We start from the raw sequence: 19,739 nt of genomic DNA, 5'->3' as shown, positions 1-19,739 counted from the left end.
TTCCATTAATTACTTTAAATAGGCTCCTCCTTTTATAAAAATGTCCACACTAATCATGTCTTTATTCTTAACATCTTTAATAAAGAACCAATTCATCTTATGCAAAATTGCCAAAACTTCTTAATTCCACCAATACTTTTTGCATTACACAATTTAAATGTAATTCTCTTCTTCTCTTTTTCATACTCAGTATGCTTTATTGATACTTTAATTATAATGTAGGAACAAAGATATGTAAATGCTAAAAATTGGAAACAATGTATACCAAATCATTTCAGAGGTTATTTCTCCGGAGAACAATGAAAAGGAGCATAAGGAATCAAAGAAGACTCTACTGTTTTTGTTTGTTTGTTTTTGTTTTTGTTTTTGTTTTGAGACGAAATCTCACTCTGTCACCCAAGCTGGAGTGCAGCGGTGTGATCTCAGCTCACTGCAACCTCTGCCTCCTGGGTTCAAGCGATTCTCCTGCCTCAGCTTCCCGAGTAGTTGGGATTACAGGCACACGCCACCATGCCCAGTTAATTTTTGTATTTTTAGTAGAGACAGGTTTTCACCACGTTGGCCAGGTTGGTCTCGAACTCCTGACCTCGTGATCCACCTGCCTCGGCCTCCCAAAATGCTGGAATTACAGGTGTGGGCCACCGTGCCCAGCCGAAGACTTTACTGTTGACCCTAGTATGTCTTCATGGGCTAAATCATATACTATGAGACCAGAAAAGAAAGACAAGTAGCCAGAGGACAGAAAGAGAAAACAGCAGCCATAGTACCTGGCATGACTCATAAGGTCTAGTTGCATATCTGGCTCTTTGGTTCTCTTTCTGGTTGAGCAAACTAGAGTGGATTTATGTTACTGGCAATCAAAAGAATCTTGCCAACATCTATAATTGATAATACACTTAGCTGGACTTAGCTTAGTACATATTTTTTCACTTCCCACATCCCCACTGTCATCTTATGTCTCTAACCACATGACTTCCTCCTATCATAGTAAACGGAGAACAGAAAACTTGGACTGAAAAAGCCCCCCTAGTTCTCCAAATTTAATAATTTAGTTAATAGTATAAAGGCAGAAAACTTATATTCGACATACCCTGTTCAAAGCTGCTAGGACCAGTTTGTGAATATCATTCTTGAAACACTGTTTTTTAACCATATTTAGCTTACGATGAGATTCTGTATCCTCCCTGGATTCTTCTGGCATGCCTAAATGCACAGATAAATAAATAAATAAATAATTTTCTTATAAACATTGGAGTTGAACAGACTGTTACTTTCTAGAAATTGTCATAATTAATCTCACAATATATGTGTTGTACTTTTTTCTAGTACGTTTCCTTATTAAAGAAATAACCAGAAATTTTAAGGAATCTATAAAAATAGTTCATCACTGAATATAAACTAAATATAATGTGTAAGAATGCTTACTGAATTTGAAGTAGCAAAAAATTATGATGGTGAAGAAATTTTCTGTAGCAAACAATCACTTTTTTGTGTGAGTAAGCTGTGCTTTAAGATGCTGGAAGATTTTTAATGCAACAATGGACAACTTGAGAAAAGCTCAGAGTTATTTGGACTACAACATAAAAAGGTCAGAAATGAAATGTAGACAAAAAAAGAGTAGCTGGAATAATCGTGGCAAAAAATAAGATTTGAGTTTCAGTATTAAGGTGGTAGAGAACATGTCATTTTTTAGAAGTTCTGTAAAGGCTATATAATAGCATTGTTATTTTAAAAAATCATATTCCTTATTAAGCTACACTGTAGCTGAACTATGCTAAAAACACTACAAGTCAAAAATGTGGTAATATAACATATAAGTAAAATTATTATGAATGAATAATGTTTTCCAAACCTAAGATTATAGACATAACTACTAATAAATAATCATTTATAATCTTCCACTTTAATAATGTGCATTAATACAAACTATAAGCTGGCTACAGCAGGCTTTTCATTTATTTAAGAAGCATTTGAATTCCAATTACATGCCAAGGATTTTGTTAATGCTGGGAATACTATGGTAAAGAAGGCAGCCTTGATAACCACCCTCCTCCAATTTTCAGTCCTTATTTTAAAATGTACTCAAAGAGGTTCTGACATTCACTGCAGCCGTGTGGTCTGGGGCAAGTCCCTTAAACTGTCTGTGTATCATTTCCAGTGACCAAGACCACACTAACTTCTGAGGCTGCCTATTACGGCTTAAGAAGATGTGACCACTAAAACTGGCCTGTTTGAGTAGTAAAAACATCATGCTACATGTAATGGGTCTTATTAAACATCTTCCTTATATTAAGACCAAATGAACATTCCTGTAAATTTCTTCTCCAGTCTTTGTTCTATCACTTGAGGTCCTACTATTCAAATGGATATAATTTCCTTTCTACATAACAGTCCTTTAGGTTGTGTGGACTGTAAATTTTTTTGAGAGCAGCATCCATAACCTCATCATCTCCCGAGACCTTAAGGATTCTAGACATAGTGCTTTAAATACAACAGTTGTTCAGGACAAGATTGTTGCACAAATATTTATTTTAAAATGCCTACTCTGGAGTCAGCCTACTCTGGTGCTGTTATATCAGGCCTGACCTTAAAAATCTCTACAATTCTATGCCTCCGTTTTGTCGTCCATACAATTCCAAAATAATAATAATAATATCTGCCTCATGGAGTGCTGTGAGAATTAAAAGAGTTAATATACTTAAAATACTTCAAACAATGCCTAATACTTTTTAAGTCCTCCATATTTGTTTGGTATTATTACTGTCACTGGTTATAAGTGAGTAGATTTGAATAGAGTTTCATATCCCCTTGAGTCATCTCTTCTTCAAATAAAACAATCTCAGTTCCTCTTATTGCTCTTTTTGATGTGCTTTTATCTCCCTAATCACTCTCCTCTACACACTTCCCAATTTGCCTATATTCCTTCTTAAAGGATTTCACATTATGTCCTCTAAAACTAGCAGTAACTCAAGAAACAAGTCAAATGATATTTTATTAAAGTAACTGGGTCTTTATTATTATTTTCTTAAAGCAACCAGCTCAATGCCTTCAACAAGTTGTTATAAAGTAGAAGAGAAAAAGTACAGCAATAGATTGAAAGAAACTTAACATATACACACTAGATGCAATATGCTATCCTTAATTGGACCCTAAATGATACACATTTGCCATAATGTACATCTTTGCCACTAAAAAACCTGAATATAATCTAGTTAATAAATGAATACATGTACACCTAGGTATCTTATAAGAACCTCAACTTAACATGTTCAAACCAGAATCATATTCAACCTCGAAACTACTGGAGTATTGCTACCATAGTTACTTGTTGATACCTAGAATGATACGGTACTGCACAGCATGGTACATTACGTAGGTTACAGTACAGTATGGTGTAATGTGGTAGTATAATATGTTAGCATAGAGTAAATGATTAAGCCTTTACCTACTAGAAGAATGTACTTACATACTGATATGCTTATAAAATGTATTTTTTTACAGAAAGTACAGTCCTCAAGTGATTATTTTCAAGGGCACCCATAATACATCTGATTGATTGTTGACTAACAATTTTGCTTCAGGGTCAGTTTAAGAACAATAAAAGAAAAGAAATACTGTACTCAAAACTTGCTTTTGAACTAAAAGAGTATTATTTTATTAACTAACAGAAACGGTTTTTGAGTGTCCTTTGGTTGTCTTTAAAATTCAAAACCTCCCTCAAAAGAATAAGGCTGTCAACTTTAAGGATAATCAAAAGGCATTTTTTATTGTTTTTAATTACAATCTAAAAATAAAATTCAATAAAACATGCAATAATATTTTCAAGTAAAATTACATCTGTTACATTATGTCTCAAAACTAAGCTGAAACTATGAATAGGATACCATGATTCAATTTTTGTAATACTGATGGAATAGCCACCAGAGGACTGCGGGGCCTGGAAAAAAATGACTGAAGAAAGCTCTGTCCTTGAAAAAACTTTTATATCGAGTAATACTCTTATACAGAGAAACAAAATATCTATATAACTAGAGAAAATGATAGATTTAGGAAGATTTCATTTTAAAAGAACAAAGCAAAAATGACTTCAAAAGATTGGGAACTTCACAGAACAAAGTATCATCCCTCATACTTACGGATCATGATGTCACATCAAACAGATCTCCCAAACATCTGTCCAATCTGCCCTCTCATCTGTGTTTCCATTGCTAGGTCCCTTCCCCAGGTCTCACTTGACTACCATGGACCTCCAACCCAATTTCCTTGTATCTAGTCTCTCTCCCTGTCTATCATCCTCTGCACCGCAATGCTATTGTCTTTAGTTGCAAACTTCGGTGTGACACTACAATCTGTAAACACTTTTAATAAACTTGGATTGGCTTCCATTTTTAAAAGGCATAAATTTTTTAGCACTGCATTCAAGGCCCTTTTCTTTGGGCCTCAGCCTTTCCTTGCACACTCATCCCCAAGCACTCCTCTCCTTATCCTCCATGCCTCACTCACCCCCGACCATGTGCACTTTCTTCTGCTTGAAACGTCCTCCTTGGCCTTTCTACCAGGTCAGCTCTATTTACCCTTCAACCTCAAATATTACAATCTCTGTCCTACTCCTTTGAAGAAATGATTTGTGCCTCCATCAATATTCTCAAAGCCTTTTCTATATACACCTATCATGGCCTCTCTCACACTGCCTGTTAATTAACTATTTACACTTCCATCTACCTCTAAGCTCCTATAATAATACAGTTGTGCTTTTTTCCAGTTCATCTTTCAAACTTTAACAGCATCACAGTGCTTAGAACATAAGAAGCACTTAATAAATGTGTTGAATGAATAGAGACATAGGTGTTTTAAAGGGGCTTTGGAGAACAAATAAGGTGATAACAGATTTAAGTAAGAATTAAGGGTGGTGGAGGGTGGAAGCCATTGAGGTAAATGAGTACAAGCCACATTGGAGAAAGATTAATTCAATCATAGAGTAAGAAAAGGATGGAAATGAATGAAGAGAACAGGTATGAAAATTAGCTAATAGTATAATTCAAACAAGAGAAAAAAAGCTTGAACTCAGGTCATGGCAACAAAAATAGAAAAGAATTATCAGAGATGAACACCCTCCTTAAAAATAAAAGCTCCACATTTTACATTGTAGTTACTTTGTATAAATAAATTACTGAATTTCATATTGTTTTCTTACAAAAATTAATCTAAGTGACTCTTCTGCATCATATTTAACCTCTTTTTGGTTTAACAGAAAGATTTACATTTAGTTGACAGAAACTAGTCTTTTAATATTTACCTAGAATATTGCTATTTCATGAAAAATAGAAAATCCATTTAAATTGTTATCTCTTCCCACAATCAGCTATGTAACTTACCAGGCACTATAAAATGTAAAATAGCTCGAAGCGCCTCCAGCTGCACTGGTAATGATGTCTCATGATGTTTCATAACTGTTATTATTTTGGGGACCACTGCTGCCATTATATCCAGGGAAGTGTTGCTGGGGATATAAAATTGGCATGTTTATTGAAAGACCGATCTGATTCAATGGTATAAATACCAAACTGAAATAAGTACAGGAGGACAGAACCAATATATTTTATCGGGAAAGACTATATGAAAACGCATTTGAAATCAGTAGTATAACAATACATAATTTTAATTGTCTAAACTTTGAACTCATAAGATAGAATTCATAGTAACCCGGGAATTATTTCATTTCATAAAACTAACAACATCCTTCTGACCTACGATGGGTCAATGACAACAATCCCAACAGGCAGGTGTTATTATCCCCATTTTCTACATGAAGAACTTAGACAGATAGAGGTTAAATATTCAGGTCTTATCACTAGAAAGTGACAGAGACAAGGCTGGTACCCAAACTTGTTTGACCCCAAGACAAGGCCTCTTTACATGACACGAACCTTCCTCTTCCAGATTAACATCACTGGACTTCTTATATGGTATTTTTAATTATTTTTAATTTGTTTTACAGTCTTGGTTTCTCTAAGGTATTTAAGGTATTCTTTCTTTTACATATGAGCAAATGTCACTTGACTAGAATGCAGTAGGTACTATGAACTTTAATACAGTCAATCCTTGCTTTGCTTGTTAACTGAAACTTGTGCATATCAGAACCATGTTCTCACTTTGCATGGTTCTGTGGACACTGAGATACGTTCCTTCTTTTCCAACTTAAAGTCCCAGATTAAACACATCCCTCCATTGGAGCCTCCCCTCCTTGGGTAACCCCAGCTGCGTCCACTCTGCTCTTACCATTGCGTCTTTTACACACTACTGCCACTGCATTCTGAGACTGTATTATAATAATCTGTTTACTTATCAGTCTCTCAACTAACATGAGTTCTGTAGGGGCAGACACACTGTCAGAGGCAATGCGGAATCTCCAGGACTGCAACTGTACACATTTTACGTAACAGCATGCAGCCAGAAACATTAAATGCCTTGCCCAGAATCTACAGAATCCTAGACTGGAGTTTATTCCGCTGTGTTTTTGCCTCATTTGTAAAGGTTTGCACACTTCTGGCACCATTAAAATCAACATTGAAGATAAACTTTTCATCTCAGTGTTCAAAAACAACACTTAAATAAGAGAAATACAGCTTAGAGAGATATATAAACATAGATTAGTTAGCCTGATGTTAAAAACAGTGTAACCCTACTTCTTACAAGTCTGCAGTTATGCTACATTTCATGCTATATGCACTTCATTTATTCACACGTAATAACAGTATAACAACAATAGATACAATTTGTTGAGTGCTTAAAATGCAGCAGGCATTATCCTAATCCCTTTGTAAAAATTAATTTATTTAATCCTTACATTCTAAGCTTACAACTTTCAAGGTTGTTATTATCATTCCTCTTTACCAATGAGGAACGTGAAGTTTTAGAGATGAAACAGTTGGCTCAAATTAGTGGCAAAGCCAGGAACAAAATTAGTTTTTACTGCAACTTCTGTGCCAATTATTTTTTTTACACATGAGAGTTTTCTATATAGCCTCTTTTTGTTTGAAATTTACTCAGACAATGCCAAATTTACATCATATTTTTTGGCTTAACAAAATGCAAAAAGGCACGGAGCCTATTCTACAGTAGGCACCTTCCGCATATTATTCATTTTTAGTCTTTTAAACAGGTGTTTCTTTTAAGCCACAAGTTCTGCCCACACCTACCACCCCTCACCCCCACCTCATCCCACCCTGCCCCACCACCATCCACACATAGATCAAAGGATCTGGTCTCTGTTGTGCCACTAACCCGCAGCTATATAATCTTAACATCTTTGCACTTGGACTAGATGTAGTTAAAATTTTCCCTAACTAAGGATTGAAAGCAGGAAGAGAAGACAGAGTTCATTCAGATAAAGGAATAATATATTCGTTGTGAAAGAGCAAAATTTAGCCATATCCTGATTTTATCTTTTATAACTTTCACACACACAATAATTAGAAAAACTGCTGTATGCTATGTGCTATACAATTACCACTTTTCAAAATATAGTCAACATCAAGCATCAGGTTCAAAAGCAAACCTTCAACATGTTTCCACAATCTTGCCATTCCTTTCAGTGTTCAGATAAAGTAAGTCTATGGTACTAGTGACACGAGATTACATTGCAAAATGCATCAATTTTCAAGTGTTTTATGTTTTTCTTTTTCTTTTCATTGTTAGAAATATGCTTGAAATATTGATATTCTACCTGGCCCAATATGATATATTCTGTACAAGTTAATGAATCTATATTACCTTCCTTCAAAAAGATGATTTAGCATTTTACAGCCACTTTCAGCCACTTCAGGAGAATGTATATGCTTCTGCATTAACTCCAAAACATTCAGGTGTATTCCTTTTGATAACAGTATTTTTCTGAAATTAACTGAGAATTTTTAAAATGTTACTTATAGATATGAAAGCATATTTTCATAATTTTACCATAAGCTTTAGAATATTAATATAGACCAAATTTACAGGAAAGCATATACAAGAGCACACATAATTTATAGTTCATTGACAGCTTAAAGATAATTCATGTTTATTTCTTTAAAACACATGTCATTTCCAATTTTTTTTTGCCTTTATTAACCCTTTGTTGGGATTTTGGTTTTAACATTTTTATTCATAGAGTAGATGGTTTTAATGTAATCACCATGTCTCTGTCCATTGTGAAAGGAGTGTTTTTGCAGGAAAAAAGAAATCTGTTTAAATAGTGGTCTCCAAAATAAGAATGAAAGTTAAATTTTATTCCAATACTTAAAACAAGTTCACAAATAACTGCACTTATATAAAGCTAAGACTAACCAGATATGCTAGACACTGGTGGGCTAGGAATGAGTTAGAAGCATGTGGAGGTATTGACCATTCACTCAGCTTTTTGGGAGTATGGGGAATGAAGGGGCTGTAACAGGCTTGGTTGCTTTCAGCCTTCAGCTGCTTTGTCCATTTATCCCAGCGGACTTTACAAACATTATAATTTCTATATATGCCATCATATACAAAGGAATGGAAAGCATTTACACAGAACATAAGTAATTACAGTTATTTTCACAAAGTAATGCCAAAGTCTAGGAAACATATAGATATGCTTTACAACTGGTATTTCACTATTTGTGGAAAGTAACTATATTCCAGCAATAATGATTAAGGAATAATTTTCCTCTTTTTTTGTTGTTGCTGCTTTTTGTGACAGCATCTCTCTCTGTTGCCAAGGCTGGAGCGCAGTAGCATGATCATAGCTCACTGCAGTCTTAACCTCTTGGCCTCAAGTGATCCTCCTGTCTCAGCCTCCAAATAACAGGGACTACAAGTGTGCCACCATGCCTGGCTAATTTTTGTTAATATTTTGTAGAGAGGAGATCTCACTATGTTGCCCAGCCTGGTCTTGAACTCCTGAGCTCAAGCAATCCTCCTGCCTTGGCCTCCCAAAGTGCTGGGATTACAGGCATGAGCCACCACAACTGGCCAATTTTCCTCTTTGTAATAAACTTCCTTCACTAAACATAAATCTATCGTCTTTAAGTTTCCACATAAATATCAGTTGTCTTGAAGCCTCTATAAAAATATCAGTTCCAACATTACACACTGTGATTCAACACTTTGAAAGTGGCAGAAAAAGAAACATAAAAAGTTTTAACTTAAGTACTGCTTTTAAAATAAGTAGTCTATCTTAAGAAGATAGGACAAAACATGGAAATAAATAGAAATCACATACACATTCTAAAATACTGCCAGAGCCTGAAAAACTCATACCTTTTAAACACATTCAGAATATCACACATTAAGATACAATAAAGAGTTGGTTAATTTGCTCAATCACATCAGAAGTTGTAATAACCTTTCCCAAAGTGGCTAGCTTCTAGCCAAGAAGACACTTTAAAAGACAAAAACGACACTAGGTCAGTGGTTCTCAAACTTTAGTGTACATCAGAATCACCTGGAGAGCTTGTTAAAACATGGATTGCTGGGTCTCAACTCCAAGGTTTATGATTGAGAAGGTCTGTATGGGGCCCTTGAATTTACATTGTTTATCAAGTTCCCCCAGCAAATGCTGTTGGTCCAGGAACCACACTTTAAGAATCACTATCCTAGACGGTAACCCAACGTGTGATTTGAAAATTGCAAGCAATAAGCCTAGGAGAAGAAATTTCATCATAAATTCACCTTAGACTTTATAGAACATTTTACACGCTATCGCATTTACCAGCTATCTACATAACACTCTTGATCTCATCCACTCCATTTTAACAGGAAATTAACGGCTTTCAGAGGCAAAAAACAATATGCAACGCCCTGAAGGTCTTACTCAATAGTCACCTTCTTTCCTGGCTGTCTATTCACAATTTTATCTCCTCTGATGTCTAACATATCATATTCTCCTTCTTTCCTTCATTTTTTATTCTTAACTGCCTCAAATATTACATATTTTAGTTAATCTTATTATCTTCCCTACTACAGTTTAAACTCCATGAGCCCGGGATTTTTACTTAACGAATGTATCCCAAGTGCCTACAGACAGTAGACACTTGGGAGCTCAATAAATATTAGTTAATTAATTGAATAGGAAAAATGTCACACAAAATGTATGCAACCTTGGGACCTCCATGGTTCCAAGGACCCAGTTCTTCTGCCCGCCAATGTAGCCATTTTTTCTAAAAAAAAAAAAAAAAGTCATGCTCAGCTCTGCACACCCAAAGGTTCCCAAGTGTCTTTCAATGAGAAACTGCCCAAGAAAGTTGATGAACAAGGTACTCAAGTTCTTCATGCTTTATTAAGGCAGAACTCCAAAGACAATACAAAAGGATCTGAGGACATTTTACCTGACAGGTGATCAAGAACAAAGAAGTAAGGAACTAGAAAGAGCAGAAAACTGAACAAAGACATCAGGGTGGACTCTGAACGTAACCAGTCCTCAGACACCACAATAGGAAGCAGTCGAAATTTCACAAAGTTATGGTTGTTTGATTTGCATATCAAAGGAGATTTCCAGGTGGTTATAAAGGATGTCACCAACACAATGTTGTCTGTACATAGTAAAAGTCTACCTCCACTCTAAAGGTGCCCCAACAGAAGCCACAAAGTCCAGTCCTCATTTTCAGGAGTGAAATCCCTGTCCAGACCTCTTTAACTGCACAGTGGAATAAGAGAGATTCGAGAACAGCGATTCCCTCTCCTTCCCCTTTTACTCTGACTTATTATCCTTGAGAGCAGCCCCTGTCTGTCTGTCAGTGCCCTGGCCACTCCAAGCGTTTTATTAAAGTGCCATTGGAGAGGCGAGATAAAAAAGGAGGAAGAGGAAGAAGAAATATTTTCCTCTTTATTTGACTTCAATAATAATATAAAGAAACATGCATGAGGTGGCTGCTTTATTTTTTTTCCCACCCTACCCAGGTTCTCTATTTAGCTGATGCTTACACTGGTCTCTGGGTCTGACTTTCAGTGTTTTACTCTATTTTTTGCCCTCTAAAAATGTCCTGCAAAAGCTGCCAAGTCCCAATGCCTTTATGATGAGTTTTTACCTAAGGATTTCTGGCAGTATTCCTGTTTATGGGGGAAGAAATTTGAGCGGCCTGAACCATAATCTTAAAACTCATGTCTTTCTAAAGGTATACAAGCCATTTTTCTCTTCATAATTATACAAAGCTATAAGACTTATAAGAATTACATGTAAAGGACCATTTTTTTAAAAAGTATAGTGCAAAAATTTATAATAGACAATTTTACCAGATTTTAAAGTGGTGAATAGCTCTCTACCCAGTTGCATTTCTATGAAATTTTCCCAATAAAATAATAGGAACCATGTATAAAGGAAAATAGAGGAGGAAAGTGATCATTGGTGTTTACTATGGGTTCCAGAAACATCCCACTGGACACAAACTAAAACTTCATCAGTAAGAAATTGGTTCATAAAATAGAATACAGGCAAGCACTGAAAAACTACACAGCTATTAAAAATGATAATTTGGGCCGGGCACAGTGGTTCATGCCTGTAATCCCAGCACTTGGGAGGCCAAGGCAGATGGATTGCTTGAGCCCAGGAATTCGAGACCAGCCTGGGCAACATGGCAAAACACCATCTCTGCAAAAAATTAGCCAGGCATGGCAGTGCATGCCTGTAGTCCCAGCTACTCAGGAGGCTGAGGTGGGAGGATCACCTGAGTCCAAAAGTTTGAGGACTTTGTAGTGAGCCATGATCATGCTACTGCACTCCAGCCTAGGTGACAGAGTGAGACCATATCTAAAAACAAAAATAAATTTAAAAAATTAAAAATAAAACGATAATGTGAGAATACACATGTATCAACATAAAAAAGAGAATAAATAAAATTTGGTTATAAAAGAGTATAATATGATCCCATTTCCACAAAATACCTAAAATTTTGTATATGTCATGTGTGAGTTTACACATAGAAGTTCGGAAAAATATACAACAAATGTTTATTCCTCATCCTTTTACCTATATATTCGTAATCCATATGTCAATACAGCTCTACACATAGAGATATCTTTCACAATATATAGCTTTATAAATTATGTAAATTTTTCACAATATATAGCTTCTATAATTAAAAATACCACAAAAATACCACAAAAATGTGTGTCCCTTTATTTGAAACTATGGCCCACTGCTTACCATTTTGTTCTAAGAGAGTTGACAATGCATTCGCAGATGCCTGGAAAACTTCCTTTGATGAAGAATGCATCAGCATGGAGAGCATCACTTCCCTATGAGCTGGGAAACTTTCAAAAATTCAAACAAAATGTTAGTAGTAGGCTTTTAAATAACTATCTTAAATTCTCACTTGCCATTATCAAATATCTCTAACAACAATTAAGAGCATATAAACAATATTTTATGCCACCTCCACTTACAAGAGTGAATTATAGTTCATTTTTTGAGACTCAAATTAATTAAATCCTAACAAATTAGTATTTTTATGCTTTTTCAAAAGCCAATATGCAGCAGAGAGAAATAAAAAAGCTCAGCAGATATGTAAAGAGATGCTGAGGAAAAAGGTAAAGTGAGGAGAAGAAGAGAATGGAAACAAGAGAGGAAAAATTGAAAATTGTAAAGAAGCAAGGTAGGTTTTAAAGATGTACAACATACATATATTTTCTTTGTTTTAATAATATATTTATTTTAAAGTTATCTCATGGATATTGAAAAATAGATACCCTATGAACTGAAATTTATAAACTGCAACATGAATCTCCCTTACCCTAATCTCCAAAAGCCTTGCTCAACATGAAATTATTAAGATGCCAATTTAGCATAGTTTTCAAAAGAATTACTGTTTCTTGTCAAAATGAAAATATTTAATTAAGTAGCATCTGTGTTATTAATTCCCTTCTTATCAGCAATAGATAATTAAACAAATAGACTGTCAAGATTTCAGACCAAGAATACTACTGTTTGTTTCCAAAATAAGTCATTCACAATTTAAAACCCAGAGGATATCCATTGCAAATAGCACAAGTATAATCGATCAGTTGCCATAAAACACAAAGGCTCATAGATATGAAACAAACCTGATATGCACAAAACTCCTTGCTACAGCTTGTATCTTTGGGAGAGAGTGCCTGTCTTATGATGTTTGAATGGCACTCCTATTGAAAGAGTTATCCAGAGATGACAGCTTCAAATAACCCTCTCGAACGAAGACAGGTCAACTCTGTCACATCAGATGGGAACTCATCATAGGAAGCTCTCTAACCAAATCTAATTTCTGATATTGACAACCTGCTGGCTAGTCACCATAGAAGAAAAGATCACAGATGGCTCTGCAATTTCTATCACCCAAGATGAATTAATATGGCATTTTAAAACCATCAGCCAGAAAACAGAAAGATTCTTTCTCCATGATTTATGAATTACCAAATGACCCTTGATTCCAAATCTCTCAATAATAACTCTCATTCTACCTTTTCTAACTCCTGAAGGTAATGAGATCAAAATACTACATACCTACTACTATTTTGCAGCAACATCTAAAACTAAGTGCCTGTATCAAAAATATTCCTAACAATAAAAGTTATGGTTAAGGTATTTTATAGGTATGGATTTAAAATATAACTGAAATTTTCTATCATATAAAATCAAAACTACTAACTGGCCATCTTCATCTCCAATCTTCTCATGTAAACTGTTTTGGTACATAAGGAGATTATTTAGTGCCCAGCATGCGGCCTCCTGGATTAGGGGAGAAAAAAGAAATCTGTCAAAATATAAATGATTGGAAAACATAATTTTGAATAACTCTAATATTTATGAGAGTCCTACCTGCACGTGCTTGTTCTTTCTATGCCACGTTAATGCTTTGTAACAGGCTTCCAGCCAAAACAATTTATCTTCTTCCCCCTCATCATCATTCTCTTGATTCTCATTCTTTTCCTCTAAATCTTGATTTAGGAAAATAGTCTCAGCTTGAAAAAAATTGAAAAATAAATAAAAACATTATATATATTATCTACTTAACAGTTTGACCAACTCTAAGTCCATATTTTGAAATATTACCAACAAAATGAGGTGTGCTTTAGTAGAAGCCTTGGTCAATTATAAAGATAATTTTTAATATATTATACATCTCATAATACTACCATCCTATCCAGATAAATAATAAAATCAGGAAGAAGGTTCCAAAAAAAAAACCTAATAGACGAGAGGAGGATTATTTGAAAAGATTAGTTCATCACAGCACTATTCACAATAGCAAAGACATGGAATCAACCCAAATGCCCATCAATGATAGACTGGATAAAGAAAATGTGGTACATATACACCATGGAATACTATGCATCCATAAAAAGGAATTATATCATGTCCTTTGCAGGGACATGGATGGAGCTGGAAACCATTATCCTCAGATAACTAACACATGAAGAGAAAACCACACACTGCATGTTCTCACTTATAAATGGGAGCTGAACAATGAGAACACATGAACACAGGGAGAGGAACAATATACACTGGGGCCTGTTGGGGGGTGGGACTGGAGAAGGGAGAGCATTAGGAAAAATAGCTAATGCATGCTGGGCTTAATACCTAGGTGATGGGTTAATAGGTATAGCAAACCACCATGGCACACATCTACCTATGTAAAAAACCTGCACATCCTGCACATGTACACCAGAACTTAAAATACAAATAAATTATTTTTTTTGAGATGGAGTTTCATTCTTGTTGCCCAGGCTGGAGTGCAGTGGCAGAATCTCAGCTCACTGCAACCTCTACCCTCCGGTTTCAAGCGATTCTCCTGCCTCAGCCTCCCGAGCAGCTGGGATTACAGGTGGCCACCACCATGCGAAACTAATTTTTATATTTTTGGTAGTGATGGGGTTTCACCATGTTGGCCAGACTGGTCTTAAACTCCTGACCTTGTGATCCACTCGCCTCGGCCTCCCAAAGTGCTGAGATTACAGGCATGAGCCACCATGCTCAGCCACAAATAAAAATTTTTTTAAAACAGATTAGCTGTTTAATGACAAAGCTAAATCAAGAATGATGTAAAGCAAAACTCTACATTGAGATGTGTATACTTGTCACAACTGTTAGATTCCTTGAAAGTATCCTCTACTGGAAAATGAGCTACACAGGACAGAAAAGGCATTGAATGCTTCCATCTGTACATACCATTCTCTTGTTACAATGTTCATATTTGATGTCAAATGCCTCTGTAAGAATCCCCTTTTTAGTGAAGTTACTTACTGAGGAGGGCCAAACAGCTGAGCGCTGAGATCTGTAATGCTGCATTCTCTGGATACTGCTGCACAGCTTTCACCACAAACTCATGGACTTCATTTAATACCAGGATATTGAAAAAATTACCTAAAAGTTAAGTGAAACGTTAGCTGAATTCTCATCCATGGAGGTTAAATTATCTTTAACATATAACACTATTTACATCAATAATTTTGAATAGTGATGAATATTCAATGGCATTAAAACATTTACTTTAATTAAAATAGCTTAATATGATTGAGTAAAGTTTTGAAATTTTATTTTATGCTGTCCTTTAATTATCTTACTTAGACAATGGAAGTGATTGAGCAAAAATAATGATACTAGTTTGGGTTGTATTAACTGCATGTTCTCTGATTCCCTCTCAAGTCATGTCTGTGACACATGGCACGAAAATATTCATTGTATAAAATAACTTAATTTTTCTGCCTTTTAAAAATGAAACTCTTAAATCTTTTTAGAAGACCCGATATTAAATCACTTTACTGAAACACTCTTCTTTCACTTAAAGGAATAGTGCTTAGAAAATTCATTGGCATGTTTACCATTATTTGATCTTGTCTATGATGATCTCAGAAAAAAAAAAAAAAAGATATTTCACCACCTCCAACCCACCCCGGGAAGAAGTCCCATACCTTTTTATACCCACTCTTCTAAGAATTAATATGACATCCAAGACTCTAAATCATTATGAGGAAAAACTTTATCTGATACTGCAGAAATATGTACCTTCTTCTATTTGGCTTATTTGTAACTCACTAACAGTTACCAAGCTTCTTTCTAAAACAAAGAATTGAAACTTCTATTCATCTATAAGTGTAACTAAGTGATCTCTGAGATACAAAGCCAGAAATGGAAAAGATCCTGTATCATAAAAAACCTAAAGCCCAAACTAAATATTCATCAACGGCCTCACAATCAAAAGGCAGTTTAAGCAAGTATGGAGCTCCGTTACCAACACCTTCCCATGCTGTTGCCTCTTCCACATTCACCCACCAAGCAAACATTCTCCACAGCCATTAGTGATCATTAGTGTTTTCAAAAAGATTTTCTTCTACTTTTACCAGCTTGTCGAAACTTGGGTTGTCCCCATCACTCTCTTTTCCCTATTATACCCACACCACTTCCAACAGCTGTTCTGTCACTGAATCACTGTGTGACTCAGAAAACAGCATGAAGATTGGACTTATGTTCAGGTAACTTGTGTGAAAATACGTAGCAAATTGTACAAAGCCTTTAAATGCATTAAGCCCATAATTAGATTACACAGTTTGGCAAAACGTTAAATATTTATTTCCTTGAGGTTTTAATTTTAACTATGAAGAAAAAGTTGAGTTTTATTCAGCTACTTTTGAAACAATAACAGCAACAATAAATTCTCTACTCATTAAATGGAACAAATCATCATCCACTAAGAGATAAACAAGAGAAAAAAGATTCTTTACCTGAAGATCAATTTGATCACTTTTTATTTTCAAAAAAAGTTACAGAACAATACAAAAGTTACATATGACATGACAGTTGCCATGGTTTATTTAATTTTAACAGTATAAAATCAAGCACCTTTAATGTGCTGTTCTAGACAATTTGGCAGTCAAGTAGCATTTCCCTAATCACAAAAACAAAACCACTTCTTCTGGCTCATTTCAAAAAATTAAGGTGAACTTACATTTTAATGTAACATGTGCAAGTTGTAACTTGACTGTGGTAAATTGTAAAACATGAAACAGAATTGTGCAGTAGTGTGCTACTCTAACACCTGGATTTAAGAAATCGACTTTGAATTAGATTAAAACATTATCAGATATCAGCCAGTTTGTACAACTACAACCTTCTCATGAAAAATAATGAATAAAGGGTCACCTAATAGAGATAAACTAGTAAATGGATACCATGTTTAGAAGAAATATTTTGTTTAGGGATGAAGAAATTTGGGTTCTCAGCCTGATTTCACCCCTTACTGCTTACATAATCTTGAATAAAACACAAAGATTGATGAACCACAGGACCTCATCTGTAAATGTGGAAATAATAACAATATCCCATCTCCCAAGATAGTTGTACGGATCCAAAAAATATATATATATGTATATATTTATATTTGTATATAAATATACTTTGTATATAAATATGTATATTTATATACATTATTTATACATTGTATATAAATATGTATATTTATATACATTATTTATACATTGTATATAAATATGTATATATAATGTATATAATGTACATTTCTATATAAATATATATTTATATACATTTGTATGTATATTTATATACATGTATAAATATATATTTATATACATGTATATACAATGTATATATATTTATGTACATATTTTATATACAGTATATAAGTAGATTCATATACATGAAATATATGAGTATATATATACACTTTGGAAACTATGAAAGAAATGTGAAAATATTAAAACATTATCATCTTACAGTTTTAGTCATATAACAACATTCAATAAATGCTTGTCAAGCAAAGAAATAACAAACTAAAGTTGTGCATGTAAAATAGAATTCAACTTACAAAAAATTCATTTTAACTGAAACTAGGAAATTTCCTAATGCTAAAATCAATTTCCAAATTACACAGGGGATATAATCATGAACTAGAAGTGAAAATACAAGTTGCTACAATGGAGACATGTCAATTAGTTTTTTCAAATGATTAATGATTTTCCCCAAAATTTGTAACAATGAAAAACTAAATGCCTATTATAATAATCCTAATTTTGTACAAAATATTCCTGGTTATCCTTTTGAGAAAATGTCATCAGAATCAATGTCCAACAGTTAACGATCATTCCTTATTATTCAGCAACCACTCTCACTTTTAAACGCACTGTTGTCCTCACAAAACTATCAAGGAAATTTCCAAGGTGTGTGTTGAGGGGCACAGGGAGTTCAAAAAGAAGCTGAAACAAGAGCTGTGAGTTGAACGCCAGAGTAGTCTTGTGGGAAGGCATGAATCCTGGCGCTGCATTCAACAAACCAGTTTCAGACTCTCTGCAAGGTAAGGTCTCAACCAGAGTCTCCCATATTAAGCCTGGGATCATATCCTAAACTGCTACCAGGTCAGTCCTGTGCTCTGACTCCTGGCAAACACCTCTGAAAGAGCATCTTTAATTTAAGTCCTCAGGATGCTCAATCAAAGAGAAACTCACAACCATACAAGAAAACAAGACTCCGCAACTGACAGGCAGTCAGCCTAGAATCAGTTGGTTTAGACTCCCCAGAACTTTATACATAGTCATCAGATACAAAACACAAAATAGCCATGTATTAATCATTAAATAAATAAAAGGATTTTTTAACAAAAAAGAAAGGGTAAAAAAGAAAAAACAAGAGGCTGCCAAAACTCACCTGGTATACGTGAAAATAAACAGAGAAGATTTTTTAGAAGTGTTTTTAAAAATCTAATAAATGACCAAGTTAAATTTATCAGGAAGTGCAAAGTAGCTTAGCATTAGAAAACCTGTAGATGTATTTCTTCATATTAACATAATGAAAAGGAAAAAAAAGACCTACTACATTTTAAGTATATTTGATAAAATTAAATATTTTAATATTTTTAAACCCACATTGTAAAAATAAAAGCAAACATTTAAAAGCCCACATTGTAAAAATAAAAGCAAAGAAGAAATAAAATAAAATTTCTTAACAAAATTCTTTTAAAAAATTTAAACCCTTGTAAGATGCATTATTTTGGATGGGAGAATACTAAAAATATTCTGTGTAAAATCAGGAAACAGAGCAAAACAAGGATGTCTAGTATCAATGATTCTATTTAACACTATATTAATAATTCTGGCTCATGTAAGAAGACAAGGAAATGAAATAAAGAATATAAGAAGCAGAAAGGAAGAACTCAGACTGTCATTATTTACAAATTATATAATTGCTATGTAGAGAACTTCAGAGCATTTAGAAAGAAATTGTCAGAATTAACAGAAGAGTTTAGAAAGGTAGGTTAGTTCAATATACAGAAAATCATTTGCATTTCTTTATGAAAACACAGTTCAAAAATATGATTTAAAAAGAAATACCATTTACAATAATAATAAAAAATAAGATACGTAGCAAAAACTAAGATGTGCAAGACATGTATAGAAGAAATTATAATGTAAAGATGTCAGTTCTTCTTAAAATGATCCACATATTTTGTGCAATTCCAGTCAAAATCTCAACAGTGTTTTCCAAGGAACTGGACACGTTAATCCTGAAATTTATAAGGAATAGTAAAGGCCAAAGAAAAAAGGCAAGCTGTGCCTAAAAAAGAATGTATGGTGACTTGACCTATTAGCTTTTTAGATATCAGGACTCACAGAACTATTAATTTAAATAGTGTTATATTGATTCAGACAAATTAGATTAATGCAACAGAACACCAAGGACAGAAACATAAATATATATGTTTACATGTATATATACCACACGACTGGGAAAAAGGTGAACCTCTAAT

The 19,739-nt window shown here is 34.2% G+C and overlaps 1 protein-coding gene across 3 annotated transcripts in view; it reads right to left on the bottom strand.

Annotated features, from left to right (window-relative positions):
- The window catches only part of LRRK2 (leucine rich repeat kinase 2), a 146,075-nt gene that overhangs the window by 105,968 nt on the left and 20,368 nt on the right, over positions 1-19,739 (bottom strand). For all 3 annotated transcript variants that reach the window (XM_054443751.2, XM_063672628.1, XM_063672629.1), the window contains exons 8-14: positions 15,227-15,346; positions 13,802-13,944; positions 13,632-13,711; positions 12,155-12,261; positions 7,774-7,903; positions 5,376-5,500; positions 1,091-1,203 (exon numbers count right to left, since the gene is read on the bottom strand). In XM_054443751.2, coding sequence (XP_054299726.1) covers positions 1,091-1,203; positions 5,376-5,500; positions 7,774-7,903; positions 12,155-12,261; positions 13,632-13,711; positions 13,802-13,944; positions 15,227-15,346 — 818 coding nt within the window. The remainder of the gene's footprint in view (positions 1-1,090; positions 1,204-5,375; positions 5,501-7,773; positions 7,904-12,154; positions 12,262-13,631; positions 13,712-13,801; positions 13,945-15,226; positions 15,347-19,739) is intronic.

This window comes from Pongo pygmaeus, chromosome 10, assembly GCF_028885625.2.
Source record: "Pongo pygmaeus isolate AG05252 chromosome 10, NHGRI_mPonPyg2-v2.0_pri, whole genome shotgun sequence".
Lineage (NCBI taxonomy): Eukaryota > Metazoa > Chordata > Mammalia > Primates > Hominidae > Pongo > Pongo pygmaeus.
Note: the sequence above shows the minus strand (reverse complement) of the source record. Positions and strands in the feature narration are given on the sequence as shown.